Source organism: Dendroctonus ponderosae, unplaced genomic scaffold, assembly GCF_020466585.1.
Source record: "Dendroctonus ponderosae isolate FM_Combo_2020 unplaced genomic scaffold, Dpon_F_20191213v2 Dpon_F_20191213_217, whole genome shotgun sequence".
Lineage (NCBI taxonomy): Eukaryota > Metazoa > Arthropoda > Insecta > Coleoptera > Curculionidae > Dendroctonus > Dendroctonus ponderosae.
The window spans coordinates 16492-31816 of record NW_026018352.1 but is presented as its reverse complement, the minus strand read 5'-3'; the positions used below and the strand labels follow the sequence as shown (position 1 = coordinate 31816).

General features: G+C 41.1%; 2 protein-coding genes and 1 non-coding gene across 7 annotated transcripts in view; 2 read left to right on the top strand and 1 right to left on the bottom strand.

The window, feature by feature from the left end:
* The first annotated feature begins 952 nt into the window (after nt 1–952).
* On the top strand, nt 953–3068 carry LOC109544028 (60S ribosomal protein L6). Of its 2 annotated transcripts, none has more exons than XM_019914016.2 (6): nt 953–1029; nt 1368–1618; nt 1858–2018; nt 2239–2423; nt 2589–2674; nt 2885–3068. In XM_019914016.2, the coding sequence occupies exons 2-6, from the start codon at nt 1368–1370 to the stop codon at nt 2958–2960; spliced, it is 759 nt and encodes a 252-aa protein (XP_019769575.2). In that variant the 5' UTR covers nt 953–1029; the 3' UTR covers nt 2961–3068. The 2 variants fall into 2 exon arrangements, with proteins under 2 accessions (XP_019769575.2, XP_048520329.1); XM_048664372.1 differs by lacking the exon at nt 953–1029 and adding an exon at nt 1036–1123.
* LOC125503655 lies at nt 2708–2836 on the top strand. Its single transcript, XR_007281007.1, has one exon. It is a non-coding gene; the product is annotated as a small nucleolar RNA psi28S-1192 (small nucleolar RNA).
* Nucleotides 3069–3626: 558 nt separating the features above from the next.
* The window catches only part of LOC109544024 (ubiquitin carboxyl-terminal hydrolase 32), an 18942-nt gene continuing 7243 nt past the window's right edge, over nt 3627–15325 (bottom strand). Inside the window, exons 2-30 of one of the 4 annotated variants that reach the window (XM_019914009.2) lie at nt 15051–15282; nt 14754–14990; nt 14095–14310; nt 13774–13880; nt 13517–13713; nt 13306–13459; nt 13142–13253; nt 12919–13089; nt 12722–12861; nt 12550–12668; nt 12374–12498; nt 12083–12199; nt 11780–12016; nt 11591–11724; nt 11360–11540; nt 11195–11300; nt 10094–10282; nt 9644–10034; nt 9437–9531; nt 8471–8555; nt 8165–8414; nt 7690–8107; nt 7446–7635; nt 7072–7382; nt 6108–6287; nt 5836–6049; nt 5559–5778; nt 5291–5505; nt 3627–4721 (exon numbers count right to left, since the gene is read on the bottom strand). In XM_019914009.2, the coding sequence (XP_019769568.1) occupies nt 5304–5505; nt 5559–5778; nt 5836–6049; nt 6108–6287; nt 7072–7382; nt 7446–7635; nt 7690–8107; nt 8165–8414; nt 8471–8555; nt 9437–9531; nt 9644–10034; nt 10094–10282; nt 11195–11300; nt 11360–11540; nt 11591–11724; nt 11780–12016; nt 12083–12199; nt 12374–12498; nt 12550–12668; nt 12722–12861; nt 12919–13089; nt 13142–13253; nt 13306–13459; nt 13517–13713; nt 13774–13880; nt 14095–14310; nt 14754–14990; nt 15051–15282 (5330 nt within the window). In that variant the 3' untranslated portion in view covers nt 3627–4721; nt 5291–5303. The remainder of the gene's footprint in view (nt 4722–5290; nt 5506–5558; nt 5779–5835; nt 6050–6107; nt 6288–7071; nt 7383–7445; nt 7636–7689; nt 8108–8164; nt 8415–8470; nt 8556–9436; nt 9532–9643; nt 10035–10093; nt 10283–11194; nt 11301–11359; nt 11541–11590; nt 11725–11779; nt 12017–12082; nt 12200–12373; nt 12499–12549; nt 12669–12721; nt 12862–12918; nt 13090–13141; nt 13254–13305; nt 13460–13516; nt 13714–13773; nt 13881–14094; nt 14311–14753; nt 14991–15050; nt 15283–15325) is intronic. The other 3 variants (XM_019914008.2, XM_019914010.2, XM_019914011.2) reach the window with 3 other exon arrangements.

The following is a 15325-nucleotide window of genomic DNA, read 5'->3' as shown; positions in this document are numbered from 1 at the left end:
CTCATCCCCATTTAGAAACATTATTTACTTCAGTAATAAACCGCTGAATTTAAAACAGATAGGTTTTGTACAATTAGTGATTACTTACTTACTTTTCAGCGTTTTTGCAATTTGCTCACTATTTGCTTGTATATAATCACATCCTTCTTATTTCCGCCATCTTTGCAACGCGATGTCTCCCCGATTGCTCCCTCTTTGCAACTAATGGTTATCTAGCGACTCAACCTTTCATCCCAAACTACTATTTATTTATTTTCTAAAGGAAATCAACCCTGTGATTCCCTTTTCAAGTGCTTCCTGCTCTGAGCTGCATTGTCTTCATTTAGAAACTTGATTCACTTTAGTAATGAACAGCTGAATAAAAAACACATGTTTTTGAAGAAGCGGTAGGTAAATATTGGGCATAAATGTTAGAAAACACTAACTTACCATTTATAAGTGATCTAGTTCTGCGTGGAAATGGAAATGCTCCATTAGTAATGGGGAGAAACTTAGAAGCTATGTAATCGCGATTTACACAGCCTGACAGCAAACGTCAGAAATTCCCTAACTGGAAAATTCGAATATTTCCTCGGAATTTGCACTATTGAACAGAAAAACACCAGGAAACTATGAGGAAAATCTCCTGTTTCTTGAAACTGAACAATTTTCCGCGGACAAATTCGAAGAAACTGGAATTTTACTGAAATGTTCCCGGAGCGAGCCAACACAGCCTTTCCAACCTGCCATTACGAACAGACTGAAAAATATCAAACTCCTCTTTTCCAAGCTTGATAAAAAAAACAACAATTTGAAAACTTATTAAGTGACTCGAAACGTTTTCTACAAAATTATCGTAACTAAACATAAGCCGAACTGTTAAAAATCGCACACAATAGCCTGAAAACCTAGAAAATTTCGCGTCTATCTCAGTTTACGCTGTGTTCCAAATGCCATTTTGGTTGGCACCATTGGTTAGACACTGTCGATCAGTCGATGTCAACGCTCTACAAACAATCCTTCAGTCTTTCATAGAAGGTGTTTGTAGAGGTGAGTTCGCAGTGTTAAGTTTAGGTTGAAACATTCCTTTTTTTCTCCAAGCATCTTAACTATTTTAGTGAATGTAAACCATGATTCCTTTTATGTAAGCATTTAGCTAGTTAGTGTATTTAATATTTTCGCAAGTTTCCGCAAGGAATTCGAGCAAAACACGACTTTTTAAACGAGGTTACAATGGTTAACAGGCCATATTAGATATGATGAATTGATTCTTAGGACACCGCTGAAGCATTTATGTCGATAGTTTTAGAACACTGAAAGCTCATTTATCAGTTTGCGACTAATGAGATTCGGCCACGTTATTCTAGCTTGATATTTACTTGTTTCAGATGGCACCAGCAGAGAAAAGCAAAAAGTCTCGCCCCAGGAATTACGACCTGGGGAATGGAGTTGTTCGGTTCTCCAGATCCAGGGTTTACCACAAGAAGGCCCTTTACAAGTTTGTGGGCAAGAAAGTTGCTCCCACAAAGAAACCCGGCAAGCCCAAAGTGGTTGTAAAGCCAATCGGTGGAGACAAGAATGGAGGCACACGTGTTGTGCTGGTTCAGAAGCGGCGCGAAGTGTACCCGACGCAGGAAAAGTGAGTAAAAAACCTCATGGAAACCGCGTGTTTTATAGTCCTTTCTAATGCTGCAAGATCCAGTATTGTTTTGCAGTTTCGCTTAAGGACGAAATCAATGAAAACTTTACCATGAATTTCACTCTACAAGGGAATTTATAAAACAGTTTTCCACATGTGAAACTCAATTTTTATGATGATTTTTTCAGCCCTTTCGGGTGTATTTCACGCAATATAAACTCTGTATTGTTCACTTGCAGAATTAAGAAGAGGCCAGGAAAGCGGCTCTTTAAAAATCATGTAAGGACTCTTCGTCCCAGCATCACCCCAGGAACTGTTCTGATCTTGCTGGCTGGAGGTCACAAGGGCAAAAGGGTAGTTTTCTTGAAGCAGCTTCAATCAGGACTTCTCTTAGTTACTGGTAAGAACATGAGTCAACCCGTTACACCCCCTGAACAAATTGTTATCAATCAATTACAAACACGCTTTCTCTTCTCAACATGATGAATATACTTAGGACACCTTACGAATGCCCATGATATAAATCGAATGTATGTCTGAAATGCTTTTTTTTTCTTCCAATTGATCTTTAAGGTGTTTTTCATCGGCAGTTTTTATTGACAGTTTTTGTTGTTTTCAAGGGCCTTTCCAGATCAACGCCTGCCCTTTGAGACGCATTAGTCAAAGATACGTGATTGCCACTCAAACGAAAATCGATATCAGTACCGTGAAAATTGACGATAAAATCAACGATGAATACTTCAAACGGCAGCGCGAAAAGAGGGCGAAAAAGGAAGAAGGTGATGTCTTCCAAAAGAAGAAGGAAGTACGTATCTCAGTTTTCCTTAAAATATAATTGCTTTTATTATGATGGAAAACTTCTGGAAAAAAACATTTCATGATTCAACCGTTTCTGTCTGACTAAATTGTGCCAACAATTGTTTTCTAAAACCGAGATTTTTTATTAACAAGTGATTTTTTGGGTTTCCAGGGGTACAAAGTGAGCGAGGAGAGGAAAGTTGACCAGAAGGCAGTCGACAAACAGGTTCTAGAAGGAATCAAGAAGCATCCTGATAGGTACAGTTCGCTTTTTCGTATTAATATATTGAGCCATAGTCCTTTCTAATGCTGCAAAATGATTTCCTCGTTTTGGAGTTTCGCTTAAGGACTAAATTAATTCGATTTTTACCACCAATTTCCTTTGGCTGTAGGAAATTGGTAAAAAAAATTGGAACAATTTTTTCTTCGATTTTACTGCCGAACCAACTGACTTGCTTTTTTGTTTAGGAAAATTCTGTTGGCCTACCTATACGCTAGTTTCGGGCTCAGATCCAGCCAATTCCCACATCGAATGCAATTTTGAGGGTTGGGTGTAATTTTTAAACATGTTTGGGCCTGCTTTATTTTCAAATAGAACAAGTCCATACATATTTTTTGTATTATTTCATCTATAAACCGAACTGGCTTTGAACGTTTGATGTTTTTTTTTGGTATCCAATTGGTGTATTATATTATTATACAATTGCCTTAATTCTAATAGGAAATTGACCGATTTGGGTTCTTATGGGGTAAAAACCCTTGATTTGCCAGTCGGTTAACTGTCCACGATATTTAAAAAAATGTCATGTAATATAACTGACTAGTACTAGTTTCCTTTCATAATATTGGCGTCTCCAAAGTATCTTTGGTCTGTTAAAGTTAAAAATTTCTAGTTTTTTTGTTGCAAGTATGTAGTTATTTCTCGAAAGTTACGTTGAATTTTCCTGGATGGCAGGGAGTGAATTCTCTAAGCGCGAAATATTAGAAGAGCATAGCGGGTTTACCTGAAATCTGATCACTGAGGGCAAATTTATTACCCAGAAACCGAACAAGAAATAAATTATAATTACAGTTTTTAATAGGGCGAGTAAAACTATGAGTTAATTTTAACAATTGGACAAAAACATACGATTTTTGGCTCTACTTTAAAAATAAAAAAACATTTCTCTGAATCGAGTGTTTTGGCACGAGTTGTGAAAAAAAAGCACACTAACAATATACAAGCTTTATTTATATTATAATGGCACCGATAATATTACAATAACACAACTAACCTTAATGGAATAATTAATATGTTCTTTCGACCAGCGTGCGAAAATAAAATATCTTAACTAAAGAAAATATCAGACTAGTTGGAATATTTATAATTTTTACCACAGCACACTAGGAGAACATGTTTCTTGATTGATTTTACAAGTAATATATCTTTGGTTCACCTAAACTAAAAGACCTGTATTATAAATTTGCCAAGGAAAAAATACGTCTGAGGCAATGCGTCTGTCTGCGATAATGCCTCTACTTTTCTAAAGTAAAGTGCAAAACATCCCTAACACCACCGTGAATCGTTTCGATTTAACAGACATCTGAGTATAATATCTAACAAAGTTAAAACTAACGCAACCAAGTAAATAAATTAATTCTAAGGAAAATATTAAAATTACTATTTGGGCACACGAGAATAAAACATTGGTATAACAAATCTACAGCGGAACGTCGCTTGAGGAAGAGCCGAAACCAACGATTACTTAATGAATCGACTTTCCGCTGCATTTTTTCAAATCAAATCAACAAATGATACAGTTACGTATTCCAAGTAAACTATGAAGGTTTAACGAGATATCTACGAGCTAAAATTGGGCTAAGAGTATTGGTGGATATCTTTAAAAAAAAGTCGACGAAGAAAGAAAAATACACGACGTTACGTGGAATGCTTTTTGTACATCATAGATCCTTGAATCAGACCTACACAATCATGGCGGATATGGAAAACTTTCCACCGAATATCAGACAAAGTTCCAATACAAATAAGACTGAATGGCACAGTATTGCGTTCCAGCGGCTACAAATTTGCGCACCAAATCCGGTTATATAAATGCAAATCACTAAAACCCTGGGGGTTTCCTTCGATTTTAAGCTCAGCACTTAAGATTGCTTTAGAAAAGTAACAAATGTTGCTGGAAAAATTTATCGTAGAATCAGTCTATTGAGAAAAGTTGCTTGGGCGTTTTCATGCGTCGTTATGTAGAAAACTTGTCCCGAATCCACTTCAACACAGGAGAACGTTCAGGCAAAGACCTTCCAGGCTCTGTAACAGTAGATTATTGAACTGGATTTTCCGGCGATTGCATGAAACCGATGGGTTTTTTGGGGTAGAATTTCTTCCTGGACGAGTTGAATGCAATTTTGAGAGCCGTTGCTGCTCAGGAAGAACTTCTTGTACATAAAGACCGGAAGCCCAAAAAACTCACCAGCTCCAATGTAATGAGAGCTTGTACTTTGTACCTCCATTAAAGTAGAATAACATGCAATTATACGTTATACATCAGGCAGACATTTAGTCACTGTTTTGCATCTTTTGGGTGCTTTTTCTACGCTTAATCTATATTGAGATAATGTACAAATACGGTTTTTTGAACAAACCGTGACATTATTTGAAGTTTCACTGAGAAAAAGTAGGAAACGAAGCACAATCGGACGAACGGTGTTGATAAGTAACGTTTAGTTTATCATAAAAGTAGTGAATGCATCAAAACCTTGCCCGGTTTAGCCTGGAGTGTTTAATTGAGTTGCAAAATACTGGTGCAGAAAAACATGCAAAATACGCCACAAATATTAATTTCTAGACTAATACTGTTAAAACAAACACAAACTAACCACATCAAGCACATTACTGAATGGAACAACTCTGCTTACGTAGGTCACTGTCGCAGTCATCAGCATCGTCTACAGCCGACTGTTGGCTGTTGCCGTTCCCGGAAGGAACGACTTTGGGCAGGTACGGCTTGTAATCCAGTCCGGAACGTTCATAGAATAGAATGTAGGCGGAACTCGTGTCGATTCTCGGGATCTTTGCGTTGTTGTACGGGCATCTGGAAACATGATTTTTGAGCGCACTGAATTTGCGTAACTTGCGAGAGCTCACTTGAAACCGTTGCTGTTGCTGTTTACGCTATTGGTGCTGCCGCTGGTCGACAATCGGCTCGGGCACGGCGAATTCGTGGGTTTGCTTCCTCCTGTTACCGAAGATCGTTCACAACTGTCTGAAGCATTTCCACTATCCAAAGCACTTGCTGAAGATGCAATCGATGTGTCCATTGTTGCTAGAGGCGCCGTTCTGTCGGAATCGGTTGATCCAGTGCTGCCTAATTTAAAACACCCAAAACAACATTAAGCGCAATGTTTTCGCCGCAAATTTTTACCTTTTCTCTGCGGTTGACACCCTTGAATGTTCCTTCGCCTGCTCAGCGGGGTGCATCCAGACGAATTCTTGCTGCTTACAGACAGTCTGGATCGAGATACGTCCGGCTCGGTGATAACTTCGCGACAGGAACTATCGTTGTAACAGTACCAGTTGCCATTGGGGTTGCACGCATAAGATATGTAGTGGCCCCCATTGAGCATTCCCGAATGGCTCTGAAAATGCGTGGATGCAAATCGCCGCCCAAACAAACACCCGCAACAAAACACCCACCACTACTGCGTATAGTTGATACTTTAAATCGAAGGGATCCTGTCCTTCCAGCAACTTGTGTTCGTGGTAGTCCTTCAGGTTTTCATCGATTATTGGCGTTTTTATCAGGCTGGTTGAAATCAATCTCGATCGAACTTTATTTGTGCGCTCTGGTCTTTGTTTTGGAGTGCTCGCGGCCACCTAAAACCCAAAAGATTATCAGTTAAAAGTAGAAAGACCGATTGAATTCACAGCATTTTTCGTAGGAAATGAACAAGGTGGAACGGAAACACTCAACATTTCCATAGGGTTAATCGACTTTCGTATTTTTTTTTTGCGCTATCAAAAAAGTACCACGGGTGTTGTGTGATATTTTCGGGTTTAACTTAAAATGGTAAATAAGTTCAGTTTATTGACCGATATCGAATAATTGCAAAGTGGTTAGTTTTCTTGGGAATTCGTTCTGGGCAGTGGTGAAGAAACAGAAAAACTTTTTTATCTACCTTGGTAAAGTAGTTAAAAAAGTTTGTCTTTTTCTTCACCACTGCCCAGACCGAATTCCCAAGAAAATCAACCATCTTGCAATTAAAATGATAAAATCAAAATACGTAAATTTTGCTCGTTTAAGAGATCCAGGCGAAAACAAAAAACTTTTTAATTGGCAAAGTACCCTATAATTTCTTAGTTAAAAGAGATGCAGTTCGAAGTAAAATTCGAGATTTGCTGCAACAAAATTGGACCTCTCTTTGACACCAGCAAACTCCTAATTTAGTCCTTTAAACCGAATAGTTTCACTCCGGGAAAAGTATTGTAGTTTGATCAATCGCCTTCCGCATCTTTCTCACAAACTTGAACACTTGCCGCGTTAAAAATCCTCAAATTTCATTGACTTAATGCGTTTATGTGAAAATAAACCGGAGGTATTTGCTTAATTAATCAGATAAATTCGATCAGTTCCATAATTTAATCCATCGAAGTTACTTACTCTATCGACTTCGTCTTTTCCTTGGCAAGTTCCAACTGAAACACATCCATCACTTCCCTCCTTTCCGCATTGAAGCAGCTTACATTGCTCCCCTTTACATGACACTCCATTCGATCGATCGCTATCCTCGCATTGCTTATTGCTCACTGGGCGATCAGCCGATTGATTATTATTACTAGGTATATCACATTGGCTTATATTGAGACTATTTGCTGCTGCATCGATGCTATTTGGGAGTTGGCCGGTTTCATCCGTTGAGATACGTGGGCTTGAACTAGACGCCTCACTCACATCTTCCAATATTTTATCATCTGCAAAAAACATTTGGGATTTGGCGCAAGAGCCTCCGAAAGAAAGTTGAAAAACCTCCTTACCATGCCGATTCTCTTCATCTTCCTCCTTTCGTCTTTTCTCGTCCAAAATCTGACGATGTCTCAAAATAGTCTCTTGGGGCACAGAGGCAAGATATGCGGTAGGGTTGAAGTCTTTGAACGGGAAGTTTACCACTTTTTGAGTTTTCACCCATTTAGTATTGACGCAGTCAAACCGCTTCAGATGGATAATCTGAGAACAACGCGTTAAGTTAGAACCATTCTACGATATTGCCCACTAACTCACCAGAATGGGAGGCAACCTCCAAATTTGCAACTTCTTCGTAGCCGGCTGCTTATCCTTACAGCGACTGCAGTGGTACTTCTCCTGCAAATTTTCCTCGGAAGTGAAGGCTTTCAGACAGTAGTCCAGATCTATCGGTTCCGTGTGCAATTTCCGGCATCTGGCCACCGATTCGTCTTCAGTCCACAGCTTTTCCCTGCTAGTTTGGTAGCGCAAATGTAGAGCAGTTGGGTCCCAATCTATGGCAATATGCATGGCTTGTCCATTGACCGGGCCGCCGCATTTATGAAACAGTGGATCATCTGTGCAGGGCAGCGGACATCCTCTGCAGAACTTCGTCCAATGGCAAATGGCACAAATTTGGCCTCCAGCTAATACCGCCTTTAGAGTAAAGGGAAACTCATAGCCCAACGAATCATCACTGAAAACGACAAAAAAATTACGTTTTTGCACAGTTCTGCAAATTTTGGCCACTCACCAGTCTGTAGCATGGTTGGTCTGATCGCTCTGAGGCATAGGACTCAATAACCGGGTGACTTGCTCCCAAACCAAGTCGTACAGATCTCTGCAAGTGCTGCTGGAGGAGCAGCCCAGAAGCAGCGGCATCCCAAACAGGCTGGGTTTGCTTTTTTGTTGAGACAAAAAGTAGGTATCCTGTCTGACACACTTGCGATGAACCGCTATCAGGTAGGAGGGCGGTTTTCTCAACATCGACGCATCAAAGGGCGCTAGATAAATCTAACATTAGAAACTCTATAGAGAGTTGCAGCCTCAACAGTTTTACCTGAGTAGGATGACTGATTGGACTGGATAGAGATTGTAGACCTTTTGAACGGAATGGCCTTACTAAGGGATGGAGTTCGCTTTGTCTAAAAGCAAAAATGAAAATAAAACTTCCCATTTGCCCAAAGAAAACATCACCCAACTGGCTAAAAGATCGTTTACGTGAAAAATATGCTTCGCACATACCCAAGATTCCATACTAATTCAAAATAAATCGGCATAGCTAAGAACAGTGATCAGTTTACAAAACTACAGCTTGTTTAATTGGGGCAAGTTGCAAAGCAACCAAACTACATAAAATTTTAAAAAAGTATGCTAAGTTGAATATATAAGAATTGTTCAAGACGAAGAGTTTTTCGGGTTTTTGTTCGTGAAAAATAATGTCTTCCCGACGTGAGAGGTGTGCCACATGTGGCTTGAACACCTCTGAAGGTGCAAGCCACTCGTGCTTACGAAACGTCAGGAAGACATTATTTCCACCACGGTCTAAACACCCTAAAAACTCGTCAGTTTCAGCCTAGCTTTTCATCGTGTATTAGGGAGGAAAGAACTCTTACAGGTAGAATCGCTGATGAAACAAACCTTCAAGTAAAATAAAAAGGAAAATTTTCCATTGGTTTTAGTATTATTTTGCTCATTAGTTACCGGAACAATAGTTATCATTAGCGCAGAAACATCTAAGCACTCGCAACGACAATAAGTGGCAAACAACAAAAATGTTCGTTCAATTCTACTCAACATTCAGTTACCTTGTGTTGCTTCTTGATGTCTATTTTGTGACGGAATCTTAAAACATACGCAAGCAAGGAAAACTGTTTCAACAATAGATTGAAAAATCTACTTCTGGTTGTTTAACGGTTAAAACGTGGAAAACATTTTAACTTGGTTGCAAAACTTCACACACAAAACACTTCAGAGCGGGACAAAACAAAATTACCTAAATACACTAGGCCTAGGCCGTGCATACCTTAAAGCATAGAATGTTGGGCATGCATATGGCCGAACCACTCCTTACCTCTGGGCTGCGAGCCAGGGGGCTGTCAGTCGCGCCTGTTGAGGCTTCTGCGAACAGAAAAATTCTCTTAATCCACAGAAAAAACAGTCCTGTTTCCACACAAAATGTCTTCCTATAAAGTATTCGTTGGAAAGCAGAAAGCTGATCAGTGCGACATACCAGTATCAACATCTCCTTCATCAGTCTCGCCTTGCTCTCCCTCCAGATCCGATTTCCTGAAATCCGCTGGCAATTCGTAAGCGTACAATTCCAACGCGGTGTTGGGATTGATTCGATTTTCGTCCGGCAGCAAAGACCGGATCTGGCAGCATGCCACTTCAGCCAGCAACAAGCGGTGGTCCTCCACTTCACACAGCTGGCTCAATTGCTCTTTCAGGTCGCCGTATTTTGCCTCAGAATTGAGCCTCAACCCGTATTTGATCGGACTGTGGCCGTTCAGGCGCACCACCAACACCTCGCATAGCGTGTAACTTTCCATAGGCAGCGGCAGGCTCAGATGATTGAACGGGTCGAATTTGACCGATTCGTGTCCGCAGGTTTTGCAAGTCACCTAAGATATAACTAACTTAATGCCGGCAATGCCAACTGAAAACCAGCCGGATAATTTACCTTGCTTTTTAACTGCCCGTGGAATAGATCAGTAACAATAGAATTTTCCCGTTTTAGGTGATATTGCCAGGCTTCGTCCGCCACCACTTCATCCGGCCTGCCATCGCTGTCCTTTTGCTCGATATATTGCTTTTTAGGCACCCGATTTAGATCTTCATGAAGAGCGTCCAATAACCAAGCCAGCAGTTCCTAGAATATGAATAAAAAAATATTTTTTTGGCAATTCAATATGCAAAAACAGCGAAGGAAGCTTCATCAGAAAGAGACGAAGGGATAAAGTTGAATAATTAACAACTTTAGATATGCCGACGATACAATAAGAATGGCAAATTCGAATCAAAACGAAAGCAAATGGCGAGCTGCAAATGCTCCAAAACGTCTCACATCGTCGGAAAATTACGTTTTCGAAGCTTAGCAGTCAACTAGCGTTTTTCGTAGGCCAGGAAACACATATTTTCTTTTCATGAACCCAATCTAATAAGAAAACCGTTATTTCCTAAACGAAAGTAAATGGTGCTCTACAAACTCTTATGCAACGAATAGGCAGTTCTTGTAAACAAAATGTAACAAAAACTTGATAATTGATCGTACACCAATAGGAAGAGTTCAACACTACAAACATTTGGGCACAATAATAAGCAAAACTGCTGAACAATTGCAGGAAATAACATCTAGAATTGAAAACGAAGAGAAACTCTCATGGGGCGTAAGAAATTTTTCTGCAGCAGAGACAAAAACTGACAAGAGCAGGAATGTTATGTGTTTTCAACCTTGTTCTTTGAAGCACTTAAAACAGCAGAAACAAGCAGACTACTCGTTTTCGACAGATAGTGCTATCGAGGTACTCCATCGTATGAACAAACAAGAGGAAATTTATAAGGCACTGAAGAAAAAGAAACTGGAAGGTTTCGCACATGTTATGAGAAGACCGAAATATCAGCTGTTGCGGAACGTTATGGAAGACAAAATCCCCATCTGAATGGACATCGGGCAAACTATTCAGCCATTCATTCAAAAAGGAAGCCGGATGGATTCAAACAGCCGATGGCATGCACAATGATCATATCAAGTAAACAAGGCAAATAATCTGCAAAAGCTTACTTGAGCGTCGTGTTGGCCTCCTCCGCTCAGATGCTGTGCGTACTTCGTAACGCAAACTCGAATTTTCAATGGGGCCACACTTCGAGTCGAGCCTGCCCACAGCTCCCTAAAAACAACCGCCAAATCAACCTCATTTCATCTGGGCTGTTATGCGACGAGACCTACCGACAAAGCTCGGCGTATTTTTTCGCAACAGCTCCTTTGGTACTATCCGGATTATTTGAGTTCAGTTCAGAAAGCTGATTGTCCTGCTGAAAGTACATGGTTAATGGTCGAGTGTTGGAGACTGCTTGGAGCGCCGCGTTCATGAAACACGTATTGCCCAGGTTGTGCAATCCAGTGGCGCCTGAAAGAAAAACACATCAAAACTAGTTTAATTAGACAAAACTTTTTTACCTGGCGGTAAATAAATAGTCGGTCGCCGTTCAGCCAGCGTTGTCTCGTTGCTGCCGCCGGCTGCTAATTGGCCGAGTTCCTCGGGCCACGTTAAGTCTTTGTTGCGCACTTCCAAAAGGATTTGATCAGCATCTCTGCAAGGCAGATTGATCAATGAAAATAGCCAAAAGATGAGCGCTGAAAACCTACTTGATGCCTAAATCTTGCAAATGGGCCCGTTCGTCTTCGAGTAAAAACGGCTGCTGATGGTCTCTGAGCAACCACAGGCGGGCGTCTTCGTTTTTGATTCCTAAACGTTCGCATAGAAAGTCAGTCACCTGCTGTATGGTGGCTAAACGCGAAAATGCGGCCACATGGGCTAAATTGCGACGAATGCAAGCCGATGGCGACGAGGGTGGCAAACCTGCCGTGGTCAAGGCCCCATAACTGAAAATAAACGCCCAAACATCAATCGTCAATGCCCCAAATAGACGTAAACTGTGCAAGAGTTACCTTAGGTAACTGATTAATGCCTTAACTGAATTTTCGTGTAATTTGCTAAGGCTGTTGAAGCAAACGTCTACTACAGAGGATGCGATTTTCCGGCGTATCGAACAGGGATCGTGGTAACTAGAGCAGATAAAATTCATTGGATCAAATAAAGAATTCCAATTTTGCAAGCTAGCCTACACATCAACACATCTGCTCTAGTAATAAATTTTGATTTGACCGCACATTGTGAGTATTTGCTTCAAACGTCTTCAACATTAGACAAACACGTTCACAACACACAGATTAACTCACCCGCCGACCACACTGCTCCATGTGGACGGGTTGTTAATCGGCTGCTGAACTTGATGCCTCAATATTCGCAGATTGAGAGGATACAGCTCAAGTTCGACTTCCGAACGTCCTGGCGGATCAATCACCTGGAAAAAATCTATAAAAACCGGCCCAAAAAAAATTTTGGAGTACCGCACCTGTCGAGGGAGCGGCAGAGGACCACCATACCACATCGCTAGCGCCTTCCACAGCGAATCGGGCACCAATTCGAAATCATGATGCTGAGCAAGCGGAGTGTTCCTTTTCAAGCGCCCGCCTGCAGTTGGAAAATCCTTAAATACCAATCAATTTAGGGCTTCATCCACTTACCCTCGCCGGTTAACGTTTGGACTTTCAGGGTGCAATCCGAAACCAAACTGCTGTTGTCAATGGGGCCAGGCGGGGCTAAACCGCGCTTGGACGCCGTGCCCGAACTACTGGAAACACCAGAACTGGACGCGATGCTACAACTGAAACCCACCATAAAATAAACCGGCTGCAAAATGAACTAGACCCAGCCGAGTTACCTGTCTCCTCTGCTCAGCAAATCCCCCATAGATTCCATGCTGTTGGAATGGAATTCATTGCTATGCAAAGGGTAGTCGGTGGCGTTGCTCACAAGGCTCTCATCGCAGACGATTCCTTCTTCCACAATTCCTCTGGGCTCAGTGCGGCATTGGCAATGATCCAAGTTGGTTCTAAACAACGGGTTTATAACATTGCTTATCAAGTGGTGCGTAAACTTCCTACCTGGGCGCTGAAGTGTAGTTTTGCCACTGCTGCCACCAATCTGAAGCTATAAGGTACCAAAACTGCCCTTCGCGGTATCCGCGACGTTCTTCACGCCCCAGCCAACCCATTACTGTAAAAGAAACATTTAATATATCGAGTTTTACTGGGGGAAAAGTACATACCAATCTCATATTCGTTGTGCCTGCAGTGAGGCTTTAATCCTAAAGACACATGGCACACTTGAAACAACAACTCCAACAAAGGTGCAACCAAACTGTTGTCTTCGACTGCCCACATCAGAAAATCCTCCTGGGTGAGTCCATTTTTATCGTCCAACTAACAATGAAACAAACGTAGAACCACCGATAAACTTTCCGCACTCCAGCAATTTACCTTCTTATAAAGAGATTCCAATGCTTTGCAATGGCTGGCATCCAACTCTAGATTAGTGCTCGGCTGTTCCAGGTAAAACTGCGAGCTAAAAGTCAGTTTGTTCTCGTTTGCGATGAACTGCAATGTTTGCTTCATGCTCTCCAATTCCTCCGAATTTAGGTACAAGTCTCGATCCATGTCGAATATTTTGAAACAAACTGAAAGTTGGAAATAAAGACTAAGTGCTGATAAGTTTACGGTTTGTGTGGAGGATTTACATTTCATTCGTTCGGCCATGGGCCCTCGGCAGGCTGCCGATATTCCACAACACAGTTCCTTGAAATCGATATGTGCATCCCTGTTAACGTCCAAAGCCAAGAACAATCTACAACAGAAATGTTCATTAGGGAGGTAAAATGACTGTAGCTGCAATGAGATTCTTTAAAAGATTAAGATTTTGTCCGGACCAAAAGTTTGAGCCAAAATGCTAATCTCTTAAAGAGCACAGAAGCAGTGAGGAACTTCCGTCTTTGCGAAACTATTTGGGGCAAAACACCGAAATAAAAGGACTAGAAGAATTCATCTTAGTGTTAGTTTACCCGGGACAAGCTTTGGCCGGAACCGGAGGACACACCAAAGAAAGCAAGCAATTGAAATCCAAATGGCCGGTAATTGAAGAACTCTGTATCGACCAGAAGCACTTTTCCAATTCGCAAATATCCTGCTCTTCCAAGTGGGTGACTCCCGCTAAAGTTTGGTAGAACGTTGGAGTCTCCACTTCCGAGCTGAGTGACACGCATGTGTTGGACAGAAGCCTGAAAAAAAGTTCATTTTTTTACTTTAGGATGGATGGACGCGAAAAATAGCCTTCAGAAAAAAGCGCACTTTTTATTGCAATTTATTCAACTAGAGGTAAGATTAACCGTTTGCATACTAATGCATGTATATGGATAAAAAGGGACATTTGTACTTGAAACAACCATTTCAAATGAATAAAATCTATCTATTATCTAATTTCTCTTGAAGGCAAGTTTGAGGAAAATCTGCAGCAAGTTGATTGAACCGAACCAATTTCGTTTTTCCTTCTTAAAAAAATATCATGAAAAGATCTAAACGTGGCAAACTGAAATCCCATTATAAACATTTTATGGGTTTTGATATAATTAGGGATTTTTCCCAGATTAAAAGAAGTCAAATCAATCAAACAGGCATTAGAAATTCGAACAAGTTTATATCAAATTATTCAATGTAATCTTACCAGTTCGATAAAATGGTCTGATCTCTATTATACTTGATCCACGCCTTGAAATCCTCGAATCCAACCTTGTCCTGGCCATTGCCAAATAGGGAGAGCAACATTCGATCCCAGTTCGTATTGGGCTTGGAAGTGCCCCCATCCGGGGGCGGCAACGTTCCCTCCACTTGAAGGGCCATTTGGAACTCGCTGCGAGTAATATGCGTACCGGAGTCGTTGCAATAGAGACTCCACAGAAATCTGCAAATCGTCAATGTTCAAACAAAATCCTCCAGCTGGGAGATTGATGAAGAGCCTTACTTGATTTTCTCATCTTGAGAGCCTTTGGTCAGCAGTACCAGACCGCAAATCAGATCGCGCAAAGCTATTCCTCGAGCTCCGCCTCCACAGGCTGTATAGAGCTTTTCTACAATAGGAGGGGGCACTCCTTCGCCTAAGACATGTTGAGCAAATGCGGCTTGACTAAGGAGCGTCACTCCATTGGTCAGGCGTTTGAAGGCTTCAGATACTCGTTTGAGCTCTGCATCCGACACTGAAAAATAAACAGAAATCACATTATTTTCGTTAGGAAAAAC

Bases quoted from the DNA above. Each gene is read 5' to 3' on its own strand.
- LOC109544028 (XM_019914016.2), top strand. From the start codon at position 1,368: ATGGCACCAGCAGAGAAAAGCAAAAAGTCTCGCCCCAGGAATTACGAC. The intron at 2,019-2,238 runs GTAAGAACATGA...GTTGTTTTCAAG, and splicing joins AGGACTTCTCTTAGTTACTG to GGCCTTTCCAGATCAACGCC. The intron at 2,424-2,588 runs GTACGTATCTCA...TTGGGTTTCCAG, and splicing joins TCTTCCAAAAGAAGAAGGAA to GGGTACAAAGTGAGCGAGGA.